At 47.6% G+C, this 22,939-nt stretch overlaps 1 protein-coding gene across 1 annotated transcript in view; it reads left to right on the top strand.

Moving 5' to 3' along the window:
* The window catches only part of NEK11 (NIMA related kinase 11), a gene marked incomplete at both ends in the record, with an annotated part of 215,264 nt that overhangs the window by 146,875 nt on the left and 45,450 nt on the right, over positions 1–22,939 (top strand). The window contains one exon of the mRNA XM_080696621.1: positions 17,316–17,406. Within this exon, the coding sequence (XP_080552747.1) occupies positions 17,316–17,406 (91 nt within the window). The remainder of the gene's footprint in view (positions 1–17,315; positions 17,407–22,939) is intronic.

The following is a 22,939-nucleotide window of genomic DNA, read 5'->3' as shown; positions in this document are numbered from 1 at the left end:
ACACTGGATTGGGTAGGCAATACCTACACTGTATGGTTTTATAGAAAGAGCGCTAGACATATGGAATAAAAAACATTTATCTCTGTCTGGAGTCCCACTAAAGTGACAGGAAAAAATGAAGCTGATATAAACCTATAGGAAAAGAGGCAATGGAAGAAAGTGGTGGGTGAATCTGAGAAGATAGGGAGCAGATGGATGAGTGGTAACTGATTTAGAAAACAAATCTGAACGCTAGGACTCAAGATAAAAAATTGAAAGGGCTGGGGTGTGGCTTGGTGGTAGAGCGTCCCTGTGTTCAGTCCCTAGCACCATACACATACAAACGAAGCTAAGTTGTAAGACAAAAAGTACATCAAGCTCCAATAGCTTCTTTCCAGATTGTCTGATTACAAGAGTCTGAGTAAGACCATCAAAGGTGGATGTGTTTGCAGATGGGGTGTCTCTTCATTTCCTGTATCCCAGCATCTGCTGAGACAATATATAGGACATTTTAGTGTTGGTCCCACGTGAACGGCTGCAGTGCTGTCTAAAACTGTGCCAGCAGGAAGCCCCTTAGCCCCTCCACTCCTTAGGACCCATGTTGGTGACATCTCAAGCCACCATGACAGTGGACTCTTACTAACGCCGCCTTCACATTGAAGGGATCCTTTGATTGTGGCTACAGGCATTGCCATGGCAGAAGTGCGTGCCTTTGTAAACCCTGTCTGGGGAGGGAATTCACAGGATGCCCCTTGTTCCTGATGAGAACCATTACTTTCAGGATGCCAAGCACTTACAGAAACCACATAGACAGCCTGTTGCAGTCCTACAGGGGATGAGAGACAGAGATGGCTCAGGTAGTTTGTATCTGCTCCGCTCTAACTACAATGTTGGGAGCTCATCAGCTATGATAATAGAGCTTATTAATTATTGTAGTCATTAATATGTGTCAGGACGTTAATAGGATCCAGCGGACAATTTAAACTGGAATATGTCAGACGATAAGCCTTGTTGCTTCAATATGAAGCCTCTGTGAGCTGAGCTGGCTCAACTGTTACTCACCATCAGACTACACGTGTCAGAAGTATCCAGGATGTGAGGGCGATCTGGCTGCGACATCTGTCACCCCATTGGTCGCCAGGGTGGATTCGGCTGGTCTGGCTGGCAAGGCGGTGTCCCCGTCCCCCCTCACCCTCCATGTGCGTCCCTCCCGAAGCTGCGCGCTCGGTCGAAGAGGACGACCTTCCCCGAATAGAGGAGGACCAGGACTGGTCTTCGGTCAAGGGTATACGAGTAGCTGTGCTCCCCTGCTAGAACCTCCAGACAAGCTCTCGAGGGCCATTTGTAGGAGAGCGTAGGGTAGTCAAGCTCCCAAGACTCCAGACACAGCCAAATGAGGCGCTGCACGTGGCAGTCTGCCTGTCTAAAAAAAAAAAAAAAAAGAAAGAAAGAAAGAAAAAAGAAATATCCAGCTGCCCATTGAGCATGTTAGGATGCTCAGTATCTTCCACAAGCTCTCCAGGAACTTCTCCTAACCCTCTACAAAAAAGAAAGAACAGTAGAGCGATCCCTTCTTGTGATTTGCATGGAGCAAGTTTTTTTTTTTTTTTGGTTTTTTTTTTTTTTTTGGTGGTACTGGGGTTCCTGGAAGCCCTTCTACCTCCGGGCTACACTCCCAGACCTATTTTTACATTTTTATTTGGAAACAGGGTCTCCTAAGCCAGCGCGCATGGCTGGCTTCAAACCTGTGCGATCCTCCTGTCTCTGCCTCCCAAGAGCGGGGATTCTAAGCGTGGCCACCGCGCCCGGCTGCATGGAGCAAGTTTTAACTTAGCAGCCTGGCAGTGTCGAGTGCAGTGGTCTGACCCTAGTCCAGATCTGTGATTTACTTCCATTTGACTCTAACAGGGACCGTGATGTGAGCGGCCTGGAGGAGTGAGCTCCAGTACCTGTGTCCGCTTCAGTGGGTGCTGAATTAGAAGGAGCCCTTTGCCTTCCCAGTGCGCTGTGTTGGTCTCCTTGAGAGCACCAAGGTCAGGTTCCATAAGTGAGCCCCACACTTGAACAGTGCTCAGAGCCACCGAGATGCTTTCAATGTAGGCCTGGTGCACAGTCAAGAATTTGTGTTTCTAACAGTTTCCCACCTGGGGCAGATCCTCCAGATCCAGACCTCCCTCAGAGAACCATGGGTTTAGTGTCATTAAACCCTGAAGGTATTATTATACACAGGCTCCCCAACTTATAACTCAAACAATACTAAAGTGTAAACTAAGTAGTTGTTTTCTTAAAATTATAGAGTTCTTACCTATAAGACAAAATGGCTTCTTTCTAGATTGTTCTTCTCTTTGTGTTCTTGTCAGCGTATGCTGGGCTCTCTGGCCCTGTGTGCAAGTCACGGGCTTCCTGGGAACCTGTATTGTATTCCTGCCTCGTTCTTAGTATCTGCGCCAGGCGCATAGGGAGGTCTGGCAGGTTGTAGGCATTGCGGAACGTGTTGGATGTTGCAGCCCATTTGGGACACGATCTCAGCCATGAATCAGAGTCCTGAATCCAAACAGTGCAAAGCGTGTTGAAAACACCAGGAAGCACACACTGGGTGCTTTTCTGTACACGGCGGACTGACTACTATCCCAAATGGAGGAACCACATTTATAAATCGCCTTCAAAGTTTTTCACGGGGTACAGGAAGCAAAACCAGTTGCAAATCAATTATTGAGTAATGCTAGGCAGACTCAGGAGAGAGGAGGAGGTGAGACAGTAAAAGGGAACAGAAGAGTCCAGAAGTGAGGGCATGGGGAGACGGCCAAGCACGCAGCCCTGGCCACGGTGCCAAAGGCAGATACTTTTGAGAATACTTTTCTTGGACACTGTCATACGCATAGTGAGGGTCACGTGTCACAAACACACACGTACAGAACTTGGCGTGTTGGCCTCGGTCCCCCAGTACATCATAGCGAGATTGTTTGTGGCATCTTCATTGATGGACCTAGCATTCTTGGGATGGTTTCCTTCCTCAGTTCTCCTCGTTCCCCTCCACCCCTCCCTCCTCAGCCCCTCCCGCTGTTCTCCTGGTCTCTCTCCTTTATCTGAAGTCCTTTGTGTTTCCTATTTACTCCTTAGCTTTCACATGTGAGGGAAAACATCAGACCCTTGACTTTCTGAGACTGGCTGATCTCACTTAGCAGAATGTTCTCTAGTTCCATACATTTCCCCACAGACGGCATAATTTTGTTCTCTTTTATGGCCGAGTAAAATTTTATTGTGTGTATATGACACATAACCCAATACAAATTTTACAATTGAACTGAATAGACTCTTCTCGAAAGAAGAAATACAAATGGCCAATAAATACATGAGAAAGTGTTCAGCATCATTAGCAACCATCAAAATGCGAGTCAAAACACTGAGACTCCATCTAACTCCAGCTAGAATGGTATTCACCAAGAATATAAACAACAGCCAGGCACAGTGATGCATGCCTGTAACCACAGTACTTGGGAGGACGAGACAGGAGGATTATCGTTTTGAGACCAGCCTCAGGAACTTAGTGAGACCCTGTTTCAAAATAAAAAAATAAAAAGCGCTGGCTTGGGGGGGGGTATCTGAGAGGTAGAATTCTCTTGAATTCAATCCCCAGTACCAAAAAATGGGAAATGGGGAGACAGAGACAGACAGACAGACAGACAGACAGACAGAGAAAAAGAGAGAGGGAGGGAGAAAGAGAGAGAAAGACATGCTAATAATGCTGGTGAGGATGTGGGAAATAGGAACTCTTATGCACATTTGGTAAGACTGAAAATGAGTACAACTACCATGGTGATCAATATGGGGGTTCCCCAGAAGACTAAGAATGGAGCCTCCTTAGGACTCAGTTCTACCATTGCTTGGTATCTTTCCAAAAGAATTAAAAGTCAGAACACGATAATGATATATGCGTATCTATGTTTATAGTAGCATAATTCACAATTGGCAGACACTTTTAAACATCAAATTTTTATAGTTAAAATGTGTGTGCCATATTTCTTTTCCTCTCCCTACTTCCCTACAAACGCTTATACATTTTAATTTATAATGATGGGCCAGATGTCGCAGACAGAGTCATGAAGAGAGCAAAGTCCTTATCTTACTGAGTTGCCGGTCTCGTCAGGAAGGCAGATGATAGTCACGGGCTCTGTGGTGAGTACAGCAATGCTGTGGCCAAGGTCAATGGCGCATGTTGAGGGAGGCAAGTTCACTGTGCAGCGGGGCTCAGGGCAGGGCTTTGGAGAGCCCTGTGCTTCCTCCACCGGCGAGGACAGCCCAGGACCCTGTGCACCACAGTATCCTTGGGGTCTAAAACATAGCATGGCACAGAGAAGGTTTTCAGTGATCAACAAATGAATAGAAAGATAGATGTAGAGTTGCCAGTTGTCAAGTGGAGACGTGTTCTCTTGGAAGGATCAAGCAGTGTGGAAGCTCAGAGGTGTAAAACAATTGAGCAGGTCTGTCTGCTGTCTCTCTCTCTCTCTCTCTCTCTCTCTCTCTCTCTCTCTCTCTCTCTCTCTCTCATTACTGGGATGGAAGGTGTGAGGAAGGGATTGTAAACCTAGATTCTTATGGCTGAAGCCATGGAGAATTTTTGTGTGGCTGGTTAGGAGTTTGAACCTTATCCTGAGTTAGGATACCAGTGGTTTTTCAGTATGATCAGAAAAGTTCCCTTTTTTAAGGCCAGCCTTGGCTACTTAAAAAGACCCTGTCTCAAAGTAAAAAATTTTAAAACAGAGGAAAAAAAGAAAAGTTTTCTTTGCTGGGCTTGGTGTCTCACACCTGCAATCCCAGTACTTGAGACTGTGTGACAGGAAGATTACGGGTTTGAGGCCAGCCTCGGCAACTTAGAAAGACCCCCACACACAACTTAGGAAGACCCTGTTTCAAAAAATTTCACGAGGGGAGTGTGGCTTAGAGGTAGAAGGCCCCAGTACAAAAAAAATTATACAGTTCGCCTTTAAAAGCAGTAAGGAGGAGGCTTTGAAAGGAGTGACTTGGGGTGAACTGTCTATAGAGATCATTGCACTGACAGCACATCAAATGCCACTCTGGTGACGATTCAGGCCCATCTCCATTCAGTAAGAAAGACAGAAGACGACCTGGGCCTTCATTTCCATCGAACTTGTGAGAAAGGGACTCTGTCTTCGCATGAGAAGTGTGACATTCGTGACTGTTGGAGAAGCGGCTGCATCGTAGAGTCACAACACAGTGACACGTGTTCTTAACTCTGTTGACAAAAGGCTTTCACACCCAAACAGGGCGTTGGGTAGAAGTAATTAGAATTTCACTGATGCGCCAAGACCTCTCTGTCCATTGAGATCCCTTGAGTCAGTGTGTCGATTTGTCTGATCAGTTTGGCGGTTTGAATCTTATTACCCCTCAGTACTCCCACCCACAATGGTAATAACGAATAGCTACTAAACACTATGACTGATCACAGTGGAGCAGAGCAGCCTCGGGCCTTCTGAATCCCGTAGGAAGCGCCTTTGCCTAAGCCCATCGAGCTCCGAGCCTTTGGGCGTGGGATGATGGACAGCACTTGGCCTTGGGCTCTTGTGTTCCCATCTTGACAGAAGATGATTTCCCGTCATAATTGGAACGGTGTCAACACGGCCTTTTATCTGTGGCCAGTGGCACACTGGAAGGAGGGATATTTTGGAATCATAAACCATTTGCATTACTTTGATGTGGATGCACAATCTGTGTGCCATTTACGCTTTTATTTACGTCTTACAGAAATGTAAGTTTCTGCGTCTCCTTTAAAACTTGAAAGAATGTGACATGTGCAGATTTAGTGGCAAGTGACAGAGCCTGCTACCTGTCTGCCGCCCTGCCAGGCACCTCCACCCGACGGGTGTGTGGCAACGGGGAGGCGCAGGGAGACTCTGTAGTGGACGTTAATCCCTCAACAACGTTCTTACTCATCCTCATTAGTATACTCTTAGAAAAGAGTATACCATGTGTTCCTATATCTAGAAAAACATTCCAGTAGTCACGTTTATATAGCTAAAAGAGGAACTCAGCAATCACTAATCTGTTACCCGCACATCATGGTTAATCTCCTGGGAAGAGGGAGTGCCGTGTGTTGTGCTGCAGTTGCAGAGATGTGTGAGACTTGGATCCTGCCTTCGAGGACTCAGTTCTTAGAGGAACCAAGACAAGGGCCTTAATACCTGTAGAGAGATAAGAGAGTAAGGATTCAGAAAGGGGAGGGGGATTGTTTTTATTTGGGGAACTAGAAGTCTGAGGGAAACATCTGTCATCATTCCTGACACAAGTGTAGAACTGGCCGCCAGGAGATGAGGATGAAGGTCCCCGTAGGAGGGGCACAGGCAGGGCCAGACGGGAGCCTTTGCTTGGGGTGGCGAGTGACTCTATCTGGTGTTATTTGCCTCAATCATCACTCTTGTAAATATGACAGGAATTATCTTGGTAGTTAATTTTTATTCTTTTTTTAAAATAAATAAGGCCTGATTTTCCTAAGCTGTGGTTAGAGGAGAATGTGTAGTAGATTATGGTTATCTACTAGAGTAAGGAACGCTCTTATTGTAAGGGTAGAACTTAAAAATGCCAGGAAGGTCAGGGGGGAGGAGAAGTGGCCCTCGCTGGGTCTTTTGAAAACATCTCCTCTTCCAGCTCTCACAGAAGCTAAGAAGTAGATGACATAAGGTTGTTGATTATTATTATTGTTATTATTATTATTATTGTTATTATTATTTTAAATTTATCTTCTGTACTGCTGACTGTAGAGGGAGCAGGTGCTTCATACAGCAGTTGTCAGGATTGGCACTGCCGTGGAAAGCGAGAGCCTGTCCTGTATTCTCACCTGAAGGAGGACCACAGTACAGCCGGGGGAGGGCTGCGTGGAGTGCCTGCTCGCAGAGCCAAAATAATAATAATAATAATAATAATAATAATAATAATAATAATAATAATAATTATAGGTCCTGCATCGCCTAGCCAAGTGCTCAGCTGAGACTGGGATTCCACAGCACTCGGCTTAGGAGAGGCCGCAGGAACGCAGATCCTCAGCCGTCCTCTCGGCCCCAGAAGCAGCTCAGCAACGCCCCTGCTGCATGTGGCCCGGGGTGTCAACATGCCTGCCTGGCTCCGCTGAGTGAGCAGACCACCCTGGCCACTCGGATTTCAGACACTGCCCGTTCCCAGGGGAGAATATTGAGCTGTTCCTTCCGGCAGTAATTAGACACCGGACTAACAGTTCCTTGAAACCACTTCCGGTTAGGTCAGTAAGAGACTCTTGTCCAGTTATTTTAATGTGCTGCTATTTATGTAAAAAGTTAGAAATACAAGCAACGTACTTAATTACGAAGTTCCTATCAAGCATTTCCTGGCATAGAACCATGGTGGGGCGCACAGGAGCACATCCTACATAGCCTATGCATTTGAGGGACTTGTCAATTACTTAGACTGTCAATATCTCTAGATCAAGTGACTAGAACTCCAGGCAGGACCCAGGGAACACACAGATGAGTGGGGAGATGGGATGGGCCAGGCGGGCAGCTCTCCATCTGTAGAGAGCCTCGGGGTCACTGGATGGCCTGGCCCAGCCCCAGAGGTTCTGAGTCAGTAGGTTCGGGCTGAAGCCAAGATTCTGTATTCACAACTAGTTCCTGCAGTGCTGGAGCTGCTGGTCCATGGACCACGCTTTGAGAACCACTAGGGTAGAATGTCAGAGAAGGGAGTGTTCTCACTGCCAGCTGAGCCTTTAAAGAGTTTTTTATATATGTGTATGTAAATTTATATGTGTATATGTTTGTATATTTTTAAATTGATTTATTGGGTAGTTTGCTTGAGATGGATCCCAGGGGCATTCACCTCTGAGCTCCATCCCCAGCCATTTTTACTTTTTATTTTGAAAGGGGTCTTGCTAAATTGCTAAATCTGGCTAAGTTGCTAAGGCTGGCTCAAGCCCGAGATCCCCCTGTCTCAGCCTCCCAGGTACTGAGGTTACAGGTTAATGCAACCATGCCCAGCTTAGTTTTGATATGTTAATAAATTGAACCAAGTTTTTAATAAAAAGTGCCTCACATGCAATTTTTAATGTTTATGACCCCATTAAAGAAAAGATTACTTATGACCTCGAAAAAAGTTTTTTTCACCCTTTACGTTATATTAACTTAGAAGAATAAAATATTTTTTATTTAGACTGAGGTTTCTCAGTTTAGGAACTTATCTTAAAGCAACAACTAAGCCGGGCGTGGTGGCGCTCCCTTGTGATCCCCGCGCTTGGGAGGCTGAGACAGGAGGATCACGCAGGTTCGAAGCCAGCCTCAGCTACTTAGTGAGGCTCTCGGCAACTTAGTGAGACCCTGTTTCCAAATAAAATATAAAAAATGGGTCCAGGATTGTAGCCGGAAGGTAAAAAAGCCCCTGGGTTCCATCTCCAGTGCCACACACAAAAAAGAAAAGAAATAATTTTATATAAAGATAAACATATGAGGATGCTTATGGCATTGTTGTTTATAATAGTGAAAATCTGAGCTCATAATTAATTCTTAGCAGTAGGGGCTTCTGCACCTTGCAGAATAAAATTCTTCACAGCTTATTTAAAAAATAATGGTTAGCTACACAGCCATTGGCATTAAAGGTATTATAAGTTAATGAGGTATGCACAGTTACAGTTTATTTACACACACACACACACACACACACACACACACACACACACACACACACACACCTGGAAATACCAAAGGGCTAATAATGCTGCTTCTAGGCATGGCTTACTTTTTCTATGTGTTTTAATTTGTCCGCAGTGAACATGGACAATATATGATTCTTTCCATTATTTTATGGCTAAGTATTTTAGCCAAAGGCCAGCCTGACCTACCGTTGCAGAAAAAGCAGACTTTGTTTATAAAGCTAGGATTTTTTATTTTACTTTGTACTTTGTCAGCCTGGAATAACTAAACTCAAGAAACACAGGCTACCGTCTCCACAGGGGAAGGACCGATCACAGCTGGGGGCTGGCCTCCATAGCTCTCTTTATAACCCGCATCCACGTTTGATTGCCGCGTGTCCGCCCAAGGCCGGACGCTCCCGCCTTCCTTTTCGTTGGTAGTTGCTGTTCTTAGAGGCCTCTTCTGGTATTTGAAAAGGAAATGAAAGTGTTCAGACCCCTGCTCTCTTCTTGTTTTTAATCTTCTCTAAGACTCAGTTGAATATCTGTAATGGGAAATAACCATGTGGTAAACACAGAACGCTGACTCCTGTTGTCTGGTGTGTGTCGTCTCCCCTCTGAGGTGACAGGGGAGTTTACCTGAGAGCTGGCCTCTTCCTTCCAACTGTCTAATGCTGGTGCAGGCAGCGGGCCCTCTCTGTCCATCGCAAAGCACTGTGGGTGCCCCGGGAGGCAGTGCATATTGTCCTTGGGTCGTTACCAACAATAACACACCTGTAAAAATAATAAAAATAACACACCTGTATGTATATCATTGCATTTGATTTTTCTTAGAACCCTAGAAGGGTTCTAAGAAAAGGTTTTTTTCTTAATATGTGAGGTGACTGAGTCACACTTTTATAACTAATTATACAGGCATCACAGTCAGGACCCAAACACAAATCCTCTAAGCCCCTCACCTGCTCATCCTGAGATGCCCAGCACCCTTCCTACCCGAGGGCCCGTGAGACTCTTTCCTCTGGACCGTCATCTTCCATTTCCTTCTTCTGATTTTTCTTCTCTGGACTCTTTTTTTTTTTTTTTCTTCAGTACTTGGGATGGACCCCAGGGCGATTCTACCTCTGAGCTATACCCCCAGCTCTATTTTTTATTCTTTATTTTGAAACAAGGTCTCACTGAGTTGCAGAGGGCCTCACTAAGTATCTAAGGCTGTCCGTGAACTGTGATCCTCCTGTCTCAGCCTCCCCAATACTGGGATTACAAGTGTGCACCACGCCCGGCTTCTCTGGACTCTTAATGCAGTTGGCTTTGACATAGCTGCTGCTCCGAGGTTGAAACAACTTCCTTATCTGATGGCCATTGCCCTGCGCCAATCAAAATGATTCTCAGAAAAGGCTGGGAGTGGGCAGGGCGATAGGAATGGCCAGGTCATCATTTTTCTTATTGTCCTTACCAAATACTCAGCTTGTCAGCGGAACCATGACCACCGTCTTCAGCCCCCAACCCTCCCCTCTCCAATCCCAGGAGCCGTGTTCTGGGGCTGGTTCCTGGGGAAGCAGGCTCTGTCACAGAGCTGGAGTGGGCAGGGTTTTAGGCGGGAATGCCAGGGAAGGGTACAGGCTAAAGCAGAGAAGCCGAGCAGGGATGCAGGCCTGATGAACCGCGGTCAAACCCACGGGGAGGGCTGGACCCATCAGAGTTGTCTGCACAGACCACAGGGTCAGCCTTTCTACCTCTACTGTGGCCGGTCACTAAGTGTGGGCCACTGGGAAGGGCATGGCCTGGGTGGAGGAAACTTTCTGCATCGAGACAGTTCCTGGAGGGGCCACAGTGCCCCTAGCAGCTGGGGCAGCAGTCCTTCCTTGAAGGAGCATCTGGACAGCGCATTGCCATCCGCAGTGTGCGGCCGTGCCCTGGAGATAGGAACCCGCTTGCTCTGCAGATTTGGGGAAATGTTACTGCCCTCCTGGTGCTCACTATCACCACAGGAGAAGCTCAAGGAAAAATCTTCACAAAGGCTAAGTCGGCTGATCCTCTTAGCAGAGTAGACTGGCTTTCGCAGCACCCTGCCGATTCGCAGCCCTGCTCCACTAAGCCGGGGCTATCGTGGGGAGAGGGGGAGAAGTGCGGTGGCAGATGTGAGGTTCCCCCAGATTTCAACTTTTTGGAAGAGGGGTTTTGCTTGATCCAAGTTTTCGAAATCAGCACACGGAAGCCCTTCTCTTGTGGCACGGTTAGAAAGAGCGTGTGCCTTGGGGAGTCGGTCAGCAACAGCCCAGTCCTGGCTCTGCCGCTTCCCCTTGGATCCTGAGACCTGGCAAGTCACACAGTTTCTCCTGGCCTCACTCTCCCCATCAGTAAAGCAGAGGAATTTGGCTAGGTCGTTTCCAGCTCAGAATCACGATGGGGATTCTCCACCATTAAGGCCTTTTTGGAAATGAAACGTGGCGACAGCAAAGCCAAGCTCTTTGTGTTGCCTGTCACCTGTGGTTGTTCTCGTACTGTCAGAGTTGAGCAGCTTCGACAGAGCTCTCTGGCCTGCGAGCCTGGAACACTCACCCCCGTCCCTGTGCAGAGAAGGGTTGCTAATCCCTGGTCTAGTGACTCCTCTGTCAAGTCACTTTCCAAAGAACAGGAGGAGAAATCCATGCCACGAGGATCTGCCTTGCAGGCATCTGGGCCAGGAGTGGTGTCTATGAAGCAACTACTTCCTGAGTGTGTCTGAAGGAATCAAGAGGAGGAGGAGAGGGTTGAAGAAGACTAGGGGAGCGTCTGAAGGACCAGTGTGCCGCGCGGCAGCATCTGTGGATTCCCGAGTAAGCAATGCCCCAGGTGCTTCAGTGAGATCCTGCCTGCCAGCGCATCCCCCAGCGGGTCCTGCATCAGCTCTTTACCACCCACGTGGCAGGATGCTTAGCAAAGAGGTCGCACACAGGCTTTGGTGCGTGATCAAGGTCATTTGTCCAGCAACTGAAATGAGTCAAGAGAAATTTCAGGAGGAAATCTTGGAAGAAATTGGAGAACTAACTCTCTCTCTTTCGCTAGCTTGCTCTCTCTCCTCTCCTCCCTTCTTCTCCCCTTCAGTCTCTCTCCTTCTCTCCTCTCTTCCCTCTCCCCTCTCTTCTCTCTCTCTCTCTCTCTCTCTCTCTCTCTCTCTCTCTCTCTCTCTCTCTCTCTCTCGTCAGAATCATCCAGCTATCACTCCTCCAGGGAAAGCAGCTCTGCTGGTGAGAGACCATGGAAGGAGGAGGAGCCCAACAATGTTCTTAGAGCCACTTTGCATTCTTGAGAAGCACGCTCTGCATTGCCTAATGCCTCTTCCTATCGTTTTGTTTTCATCTCATTGTCAGAACACCTCCGTGGGGGTGGTGTCAAGTGTTATAATCCTCAGTGTTCCACCTTCCACAGGTGGGAGAAACAGACTTCAGGGGATCTTGCCTGGCGTCCTCCAAGCTTATGACATTTACAGCGGGTCCCAGCCACTTGCCTCTTAGCATTGGGTCCCTTTGATGGCTCTTTATCTTGGCCAGTGTAGATATTATCTTCTCTAGTAAACCCTGTGCCCCCTGCCTGTGTCTTACACCTGCTGTCGATGTTAGAGTCCAGGGAAGCCTCTCCGTTTAATGAAACCACTTACATATAAAAAGAGGGAGTTGAGGCTGGGTGGGGGTTGGGGGCTGAGGCTGCAGACATGTAAAAGTACAGCCAGGATGGTAACTGTGGTCCTCATAGAGCCTTACTGGACTTCTTTGTGTTGTCTATACCTCACCTAGTGTTTTACACACACATGCACACACACACACACACACACACACACACACACACACACACACAAGGGTCATGTGTAGATAGTCCATGTTCCTCAATTGATTATAGCTTTTTATGGGTTAAGGATCCTAGCCACCATTTACATTGCCTTTGATTTTAACTCTCACCCAGGGAGCATATAAAATATATGCCATATGAAACTTAAAAAAAGAGAGGAAAATTAAACTCAAATCAAGCAAAATGGAGTAAACCATAAAGACAAGTCAAGTGGAAGTCAGCAAAAAGAGAAGAGAAAAATAGTAAGGGTGCCAGGGGAACAGAGAGTGATTGTCTGAAAAAGATCAACAAAATGTACGGATTTTACCTTATGACCAAGAAAATGAGTGAATAGTTAGATTAATAAATCAGGAATGAAAAGGGGGATATTATGGCCAACCTTAAAGAAAAAGAATTTCAAGGCTGTTCTGTGAACCACTGTGTGTCAAGAGATCAGAAGATGTGGGTGAAATGGAAGTTTTTCTGGAAAGGTATAAATTACAGAAACCAACTCAGGAGAAATACAATCTTTGAATAGTCCTGTCATGAGTAGTGATGATCAAACCTTAAAGCCCGACAAAGGAAAAACCCAGACCCCAACGACCTTGCCAAACATCTACCAAAACGCAAAGAGTAATGAGTACCAATCCTTCACAGACTCTTCTGAAAAAAGGAAACAGTAGAGGAGGAAATACTTCCAGACTCAGTGTATGAGGCCACTGTTGTTGCCCTAATACCAGACAAAGCACAGGAGCAAAATTTTAAAAAATCACACACCAATATTTATTATGATTATATATGTAAACACCCTCAACAAAATACTAGCAAAACAAACCCAGAAGAATGGAACGAATTATATTGACCAAGTGCTATTTATTCAGGGAATGCAAGAGTAGTTTAGCATCAGAAAATCAATTAATATGATACACCATATAACTAGAACATGATCATCTCAATAGATGGAGAAAAAGTGTTTGAAAAGCAAACAAAAAAAAAATCCCAATGCTTTTTCTTGGCAGAAAATACTGAACAAACTAGAAATAGAAAGTCAGCCTCTTGCCAGGCGTGGTGGCGCACGCTTGTAATCCCCGCGCTTGGGAGGCGGAGACAGGGGGATCATGTAGGTTCGAAGCCAGCCGCGCTGGCTTAAGAGACCCTGTTTCTAAATAACAAGTATAAAATAGGTCTGGGAGTGTAGCCTGGAGGTAGAAGGGTTTCCAGGAACCCCAGTACCACCCCCCCCAAAAAAAAAAGTCAGCCTCTTAAGACTGATAAAAGGTATGTGTGAAGGGAAAGAAATCCTCTAGCTAATTTTTACTTAGACCACCCCGTGGTCTACGGGTGCCTGTCCCCTTAGATGGAGAGTGAGACAAGGGTCTTCTCTCACCACTTCTACTCAACACTGGACTGCCTGGGGATTCCAGGCAAGGAGGAGAAAGAAATGGAATCCAGATTATAAAGTAAGAAGTGAAACTCATCTCTATGTACAGATGACATGATCTCAGGTGTAGAATACCATAAGAAATCACCCAAAAAACTATTCGAACTGGTCCTTGGGTTCTGCAGGCTACGGGATGCAAGATCAATACCAAAACCTCCATTGCACTTCTAGCTACCATCGGCAAACATTTGGAAAATAAAATCAAGCCAGATGGTGTGGCGGGCAACTATTCAGGAGGCTGAGGTGGAGAATCACTTGAGCGCAGTAGTTCAAGACCAGCCTGGTCAACAGAGTGAGACGATGTCTCAACAATAAGAAAGAAAAGCAAGAAAGCAATTCTTTGCGTTGAATTGAATTTTGTAGGTAGAGAAATAAACACGGGAGAAAGTATCTATGAGCCGTATCTCTGCTAAGGGTTTAGTACCTAGAATATAAAAAGAACTTCTGTAAGTCTTCGACAATAGGAGCAACAGCTGCAGTTCAAAAGAGGCAAAATAATTGCATCCATGTTTCATGAAAAATATGCCAGTAGCCGGTAACCACGTGAGAAGGTTCTCAGCACGAGTCAGTCATCAGGGAAATGAAAATCAAAACCAGGGGCCCAGCCGGGCATGGAGGCCCAGACCTGTACTTGAGAGGCTGAGGCGGGAGGATCGCAGGTTTGAGGCCAGCCTCAGCAACTTAGGAAGACCCTGTTTCAAAGTTAGAGAATAAGAAGAGGCTGGGGTGTGGCTCAGAGGCAGAACGCCCTTGGCTTCAATCTGCAGTACAGAAATAATTAATCAAAGCTGCTTTGAAATACTTTATCCCCCCACCCTCAGGACGGGCATTAATAACAAACAGAAGGGGAAATGGACACACGCTGTGTGATTCTGCTGGAGACGAAGCAGAAGCCAGGCCGGGTGGGAGCAGATAATATGCCTGTACTTCCTCAGCGACTAGGAGACCTTGGGAGGAAAGAGCTGTAAAGTGATAGGAAGAACCCAAGCCGAGCGCGGGGGTGGTGCCTATAGACCCGGTACTGAGAGGCCGAAACAGGAGACTTGCAGGCTCGAGGCCCCTTCGCGAGACCCTAAACAACTCATCAAGACCCTATTTCAAAATGAAACATCAAAAGGGCTGAGAGCGTATCTCGGAGGTAGAATGCCCCTGGGTTCAATCCCCAGCACCACACTAAATAAAAATAGAAAACAAAACAAAATACCCTGGGCAGGCCCAGAGAGAGACGCAGAAGAAAGAAAATTGCTTCCTCCTGCCACTGAACACAGAACCCTGCAGTGCCACCCAGCACGAATCAGGCAGCTGGCTTAGGAGCCTTAGTACTCAAAGTGTGCCCCAGGACCGGTGGTGCCGGCGTCAACTGGAGGTTTATTGCAGAAGTAGATGCCCCGCCCTATCCAGAACAAGTGAATCAGAACCTGCTCCTTGACGAGATCCTGGGCGGCTCACACCACGTCACAGCTGGAGAAGCAGGGTCTAGAACACACTCCGATCATTAAATGCCGCCCAGGATTCCAGCCCCCGTGGTTTTTATCATGATTGTTGAGTGTGTCGTCCTTTACTTTGACATAAAACGACCACTCTTGGCGTCAGCAGGTGAGAGGGGGAGGACGAAACAGTCGGCCAGCAAGAGGCTCTGGAAGTGGAACCGCTCTGAGCGTGGCGCTCTGCCGTGGGTTGCTTGACATTCTCCTCGCCCGTTTGCACCTTGGGCTGGAGGCTCATGTCTCTCCTAGCGATGCTGAGAGCTTTATTGATGGGAACAGTGGCCAGCCTAAAATAACCTGCAGCCCGCCTGGAAATTGCTTTGACCTTTCTTTGCATAAGCCCCTAGGACGCGCCAGCGTGCTCATGCTCCCGCTCCCTCTCCCTCTCCCTCTCCCTCTCCCTCTCCCTCTCCCTCTCCCTCTCCCTCTCCCTCTCCCTCTCCCTCTCCCTCTCTCTCTCTCTCTCTCTCTCTCTCTGCCAGGAAAGTAGTGCTTACCTTTGGTCTTGGCAGGACTGGTTTCTGAGCGCACGAGGGTGACTTGACTTGGTGTGCTGATATCAGGTGGTGGTAGTGGTGATGGTTTAGTCACGTTTCAGGTTCCAGGCAAGATGCTTATAGAAGGCAGTCTACAGGAATATGAAGTGAACCCTTAAGCCTTCCTCCTCTTTACCCCCCAGTCTTCCCTGGGGAGATGTGGCTGTTTGGAGGGTGAGTGCTATAAAGCTGTGGTTGGAAGGCAGCGTGCCCAGGCAGGCTTTCCTCCCAGGAGCAGAAGTGCGAGCTCCCCCAATGGAAGGAAGGGGCGCAGTCAGCCATCGGCACCTGTGTCTACAATGTGCAGGCGTAACTGGCAAAGGGCAGGCTGCTTATATAACTCATTGTACTGTGCCCGGTTCGTTCGTTCGTTCGTTCCTTCCTTCCTTCCATATTTCAATCCTTCCTTTCTTTTACTTTCCCTCTCCTCCCTCCTCTTCCTCCTTTTCCTCTTTCTTCTCCTCCTCCTCCTCCTCTTCCCCTCCTCCCCTCCCCTTCTGGCCTCTGTCTCCTTTTGCAGTATGTTACCTAGGGCCTCACTCAGGCTAAGCAGGCACTTGCTCTCCCTCTGAGCGCCACCCCAGCCATGTTTATTTTGTTCAGAGCCAGGGTCTCCCTCAGTTGGCCAGGCTGGCCTTGAGCCTGTGATCCTCCTGCCTCAGCATCCTGAGTAGCTGGGGTCACAGGCAGGCTCGGTTTCTTCGTGGGAAGTAGTATACTGTCCGCTGGAGGATTATTTCTTTCTCATCTGTTCCGGTTATGTCTTCCAAGGGCGTCCAGGTTGTCTCAGGAAGGCTTGTCGCTCTCAGCAGGTTTCATAACTCCTCAGCTTTCCTCAACAACTCCTTGCTTTTTGAGCCCACCTTTGGGTGTCTCCGCCATTTCTTCTGGAGTTCAAGGCTACAGATGAGCCCTGACCAGCACTCTTGTTCCCACTGGGAAACTGTTAATGGTCAAGTCCAAGACTAAGGGAAAAGAGACAACTACACCTATTAGAAAAATTCATGCAAATGAATGTCCACACCTGCTAAAGAGAATGGCTGAAGGTTTTCCAGGGATTTTTGTTTATCTGTTGATACATTTCCCTCTGAATTTCTAGTATACATTAAATTATCTTACATTTACACTAACATCAGCTTGAATGATGACGTTCTGTTTAAAGGATCCTGCTTGAGAGAGGCTTGGTCCTGAACTCATTGTGCGTATCCAAACTGTAAATAATCTTCTCATTTGGAATAAATCTCCTTCACGTGCGCGTTACAATTGAATCCATCTCTAATTAATGTAGCATTACCTGTGGCAAAGGTGGATTAACTTCCATTATCCAGTTGCCCTTGAATGCCTCCTCGAAGCTGTAGGAGAACTGATGGAGTCAATAGGCGCTCTGCATTGATTTTCAGACTCAAGGACCAGCGTGGCTGCAGAGGCGTCCCCAGGACCGGCGGTCTTCAACAGTGCGATGGCCAGGACCAGGGTGAAGCACATGCGGGAGTAAGTAGCCGCCGCCTGACCAGAGGCTGCGACGTCAGAACCCTCGAGGCAGGTGTGGTCCCACCACCGAGGCTGCCTCAGCCCCTTTTGGCTGCTATAACAAAACACCTGAGACTGGGTAATTTATAAGGAGCACACATTCCCTCCTCCCTGCCCTGGAGCTGGGAAGTCCAATGCCAAGGTGCCAGGGTTTCCATGGCTGGCGATGGCTGGCGCTCACCATCTTGGAATGGCGAGCCTTGCCATCGCCCTTGGAATGGCGCTCACCATTCCAAGATGGGAGGCTGAGGGCAAAGGGGCCTCTTTTAAAAGGTCTCGATCCCGTTCACACAGAGGAGCCCACCTGACCCGACCACCCCTGAAGGCCTCTCCTCTCAAAACAATCACACTGGAAATTAAATTTCAACACACAATTCAACATACATTCAAATCACAGCATTCTCCCCTGAACCTCCCTCCCAAATTCATATCCTTTTCACATACAAAGCATGTCCATTTCATCTCAATCCCCTAAAGTCTCCTCTGAATATCATCTCAATCAGGTATGGCTGAGGCAAATTCCCCTTCCAGCGGTGGGACTAAGAAATTAAAGAAACCGTTCTCTTCCAAAATCCAGAAGTAGAACAGGTGTAGTGTACACATGCCCATCCCCAAAGGGAGAAATAGGAAACAAGAGAGGGGTAAGTGTCCCAAGGAAGTTCAGAACCCACCGCGAGCAAAATTAAATCTCAAGACTTGAAAATGTTTTCCCGTGGCTGTGCCCGTCTTCTAGACGTGATTGGGCAGGAGCTGGGGTCCCTCCCAAGACTCTGGGCAGCCCGCCCACAGCCGTCTTGACCCAGCTGTGGTGCCCCTGCCGCAGGCGAGAGTCCCCTGCCTGTGGTTCTTTGGGTCTCGAGCTGCAGGGTGGTGGCTCGTCAGGCGCAGCCCTGCTCCCACAGGTCCGCTAGGTATTGCCTCAGTGGGACACTCTGCAGTCGCCCGGCCCCTGCGGCGGTTCTCTGCATGAGCGCCAAGGCTCCCCGAGGCATCCTTTGGAACGAGGTGAGGTGGCTGAGCCTCTGTGGCTCTTGTGCTCTGCACACCCGCACAACTGTCGCCCCACAGACACCTCCAAGCCTTACCACGTGTGCCTTCCAGAGCAGAGGCTGAGCTATACCTGGGCCCACGGAGCCACCACTGGGCGGCCAGGGAGCACCGTGCCCAAACCCAAGGAGCAGAACGTGAGGGGTGCTGGACAGCCAGCCCCAAGAGTCTGCGCACCCTACCCCCACCTCACGAGACCCTGCGGGACCTCGAGGCCCCTGTGATGGGGTAGGGGCCACACTTCCATTGTCTTGGTGTGCAGAATCTGGCTCCTCCTACCCATACACATAGCCTTACCAAACATCTGTCTGGTCACACACTTGATATTCTCTCAAACACATACGGGTTCAAATCTTTACATGACCAGGCCCGGAATATGGCGGATCTTCCAATTCTGCCGCCCTTTTAGGCAGGAATTCCATCTTTAGTTCATTTCTCTCTTCCCACATCTGGGGTGAAGGGAGGGAGCGCAGGCCGGAGGTTAGTGGATTTGTAACCAGTGTTTTGGCTCCACGCATAAAGGGCTTTCTGACCTTTGGCAATAATTTTCTGCGATCCAACTTCCTCATCTGCAAAATGGTCGTGTCCTGCCTCAGCTGGATCCCTGGAAAGCAGAGATGTCTCGGAGCTGGAGGGAGCTTCTTGTGCAGATGGAGGGTGGTGAGGGAGCATTCACGAGGCTAACACCCGTAAAAAGGAGAGGCCAGGAAGCAGACGGGCTACGGAGAAGCCCGCTGTGACACGGACACATCAGAGGTCTCTGCCGGCCCTGCGGGGAGCTCGGAGGCTGCCTGGCCTGGGTGAACCGTCCTGCGTTGGGTGAGATGGCCAAGTGTTTGAAACTTCATGTCAGCCAGACATCAGTTGTGGGCCACCCCAGGAAGGTGCTGGGACAGAGCATCCTCCTCGTCCATGGTGATACCCAAAGGGTCTTGTAGTCCGCCATGTCAACCCTGCCCAGCATCCAGAGAGTGACTGCAGGTCCACTGCAGTGAGGAAGCATCGTGCACATGGAGAGAGGTACATACAAGGGGCAGTGTTTATGAAAAATCAAATAGAATTAGTGCTCAGTGCTCAGGGTTAAGAGAACTTTTTTTGAACCTGTGATCCTCCTGTCTTAGCCTCCAAAGTACTGGGTATACAGGCATGCAGCACCACACCTGGCCGGGTTACATATTTTTTGATAGTGATCTTTGTAAGTAAAGCTGTGTGCTCTTCTGAAATTTTAAAAATTTAATTCTGGAAAGTTGTACACATATATGAAAGTATTCAGAATAGGGTAACTAACTCCCATGGGCCCACAACCCAACCAGCTCAACAATTATCAAGCCAAGGCTAGTCCTGTGTGTCTATGTCTAGATTGTCTCCCATATTGTGTGTGTGTGTGTGTGTGTGTGTGTGTGTGTGTGTGTGTGCGTTGCCAAGAATTGTAACTCAGTGCATTCTACTTCTGAGTTATACCCCAGATGGATTTTTTATTCTTTATTTTGAAACAGGGTCTCATTAAGTTGCAGAGGGCCTCACAAAGCATCTGAGGCTGGCTCTTAACCTGGGTCCTCCAGTCTCAGCCTCCCAAGTACTGGGATTACAAGTGTGCGCTACCATAGCTGGCTTAGGAGCAACTTTTTTTTTTTTTTTGGTACTGGGGATTGAACACAGGGCGTTCTACCTCCAAGCTATACCCCAGCCCAATGTTTTATTCTTTATTTTGAAACAGGGTCTCACTAAGTTATGAAGAGCCTCACTAAGTAGCTGAGGCTGGCTGTGAACCTGGATCCTCCTGTCTCAAGCTCCCAAGTACTGGAATTATAGGCATGTGCTACCATGCCCGGCTTCCATATTACTTTTAAGAAGATCCTGTTTCTTATATCTTTTTAAGAAATTGGTACTATACACACCTTTGTCTTCTTCCTGTAGCAATTTGTGCCAGCAATTACACCACAGCAGTATAAAGAAATATGTGGGGTATCTACCCAAAAGAAAAGAAAACAAACTACCAAACTAATGCATGTGTATCTATGTTCATAGCTGCACAATTCACCATAGCCAAACTGTGGAACCAGCCAAGATGTCCATCAACAGATGAATGTATTACCAAACTGTGGGATATGTACACAGTGGAATTTTACTCAGCCAATAAAAAACTCAATTACATCATTTTCAGGGAAATGGATGGAACATTATGCTAAGTGAGATTAGTCAGTCACAAAAAAATAAGAAATCAGATGCTTTCCCTAATATGTGAGAGTTAGGGAGAATTGGGTCATAGGAGGAACTCTAGATGAAAAAGGAAATCCTATGGAGGAGCAAACAAGACAACCTAAAGGAGGAGAAAGGAGGGGGGAAGAGGAAAATCTTTAAAACACACAATGTACTTAAATATATTGAAGTCAACCACTAAGCCGAGCAAGGGAGGGAGGGATGGGGAGGGAATGGGGTGGGAATTGGGTAGGGGTTAAATCAGTGATGTGTGCATGTATGTACACACAAGTTTTTACCCTAATATGATGTATGAATATAATGCACCAAGAAAAATTTAAAAAAAGAAATATGTGGGGCCCCTGATACAGCTGCCAGTTCTCCTGTGTGAGGGTTTATTCAGCGAGCCTTCAAATGATGGACCTGTGGGTTTTCCTAGTCGTTAGCCACTGCACGCAGTACTATGAAGAGCAATGCTAACAGCACTCAGGTTTGCCGTGTTATTGCCAGTTTATCTCCAAGACAGGTTTCTAAAAGTGAGTTTGCTTGGTCAGAGGAAAAATCTGTATATAATTTGGCAGATATTTTCAAATGCCATTTAAGTATCCCTACCAACAATGTATAAGAATACCACCTCCCCACAACATATGTTACCAAGCTTTGGATTGTAAGCTTTATTTTTATCTATCTTATCTATCATATTTCTATTTTTCACTTTCATAAATGGCGTCTTTTGATATGTGGCCTATTTTACTTACTGCTTCGGGTTGGTTTTTGCAATGTGGGAAGCTATGTTTTCATCTCTTGCCACAAACACACTTGAGAATAAAGCGCACAACATGTTCTTGAATCTCGACTTGGAGTGAAAAAGAGGAACCCACTTTGTGCCTCAGAATTCTGCTGAGACAGAACACAATTTAGTGGGAGCCGTTGCTCGGTGCACATTGAATGCTGCTGCTTGCAGAGGTTAGCAAAGGTGAGACTTCTTGTTTTTATTTAGCCAGAGATTTTTGTGTGAAGGATCTGAATGAGGTGAAGGACTCCATGGTGACCCGGGCCACCTTCCCAGGGCTGCCGATTTGGGCACTTAGACCATGAACACTGAGAGACCAGGTGTCTGTGGTGACGCAGGCATATCATACCTGTGTCCGTCAGCTTTTCATCACTGTGACAAAACACCAGAGAAAAACAACTGAAAGGAGGAAAGGTGTTTTTGGCTCACGGTTTCAGAGGTCTCAGTGCAGGTTGGCTGGCTCTGTCGCCGTAGCCTGAGGTTAGGCAGAGCATCATGGCAGATGGATGTGGCCAAGCAGCCATGCTCACTTCTCGGCTGCTAGGAAGCATGGGGCGGGGTATTGTATAGAGTCAAGGACCCACTATCTTCAACTAGGTCCCACCCCTACAGTTTCTACCACCTCCCAACAAGTCTGTTTGTATTATGAACCCACTATGAGTTCATCCACTGTTGAGATTACAGCCCTTTCCTGCAGTTTTCCCCTGAACGCTCCACCTCTGAGCCTTGCTGCACTGGGAGCCACACCTTCAGCACTTGAGCCTCAGGAATCTTACAGACCCAAGCAAGCCATAGCAATGCCCACACTGGCAAACGGCTCCCACAAGGCCTTGCGTACCTGGTCTCTGTTGAGGGGGATGAGAAGCTGCCCAGGACCTGGCATGTTTAATGGGCTGCACTTATCAGCGTACCTGACGCTCAGAACTGATGTCTGGACTATTTGTGTGTCATGACCAGATGGCACTAAATATCACATCACAGAGCCTTCCTTGGGTGCTGTAAGACTGGGGAGGGTGCCTGGCAATTTCACTGTTGAGCTTCTGTGTCTGCTATTTGGTAGTCTTCTCAGGGTCAGAAAACAGCCCTGAAGAGTCCTGTGAGGAAGGCTGAGGCGAACTGTGTGGCCGCTGCAGGAGATGCAGCCTGGCTCCCTGGGTTCAGCCTCGGGCAGCGGGCTCACGGGTTCTTGAAATTTCTCTCTCACTTTCAGTCGCGAGAAGACCTTGACCAAGGAAGGTTAAGCTGAAGATGAGCAGTCCGTGGCTTTTCTTGTCCTTCTCCTGAACCCAATACACAGCTCATGCTGCGGCAGCAGTCACTTGGGAAATGGCAGCCGAGCATTATGCTGGCTAAAAAGCTCAAGACAGAGTAGTGCAGGGGGTTGGAATAATATCGTCTAATATCGGCTTAGGTTCTGAACCAAGCCACAGCCACAGCAAGGTGGGTGTGGAGAAA

This window comes from Muscardinus avellanarius (genome assembly GCF_963383645.1).
Source record: "Muscardinus avellanarius genome assembly, chromosome: 5".
NCBI classification, from domain to species: domain Eukaryota; kingdom Metazoa; phylum Chordata; class Mammalia; order Rodentia; family Gliridae; genus Muscardinus; species Muscardinus avellanarius.
Note: the sequence above shows the minus strand (reverse complement) of the source record. Positions and strands in the feature narration are given on the sequence as shown.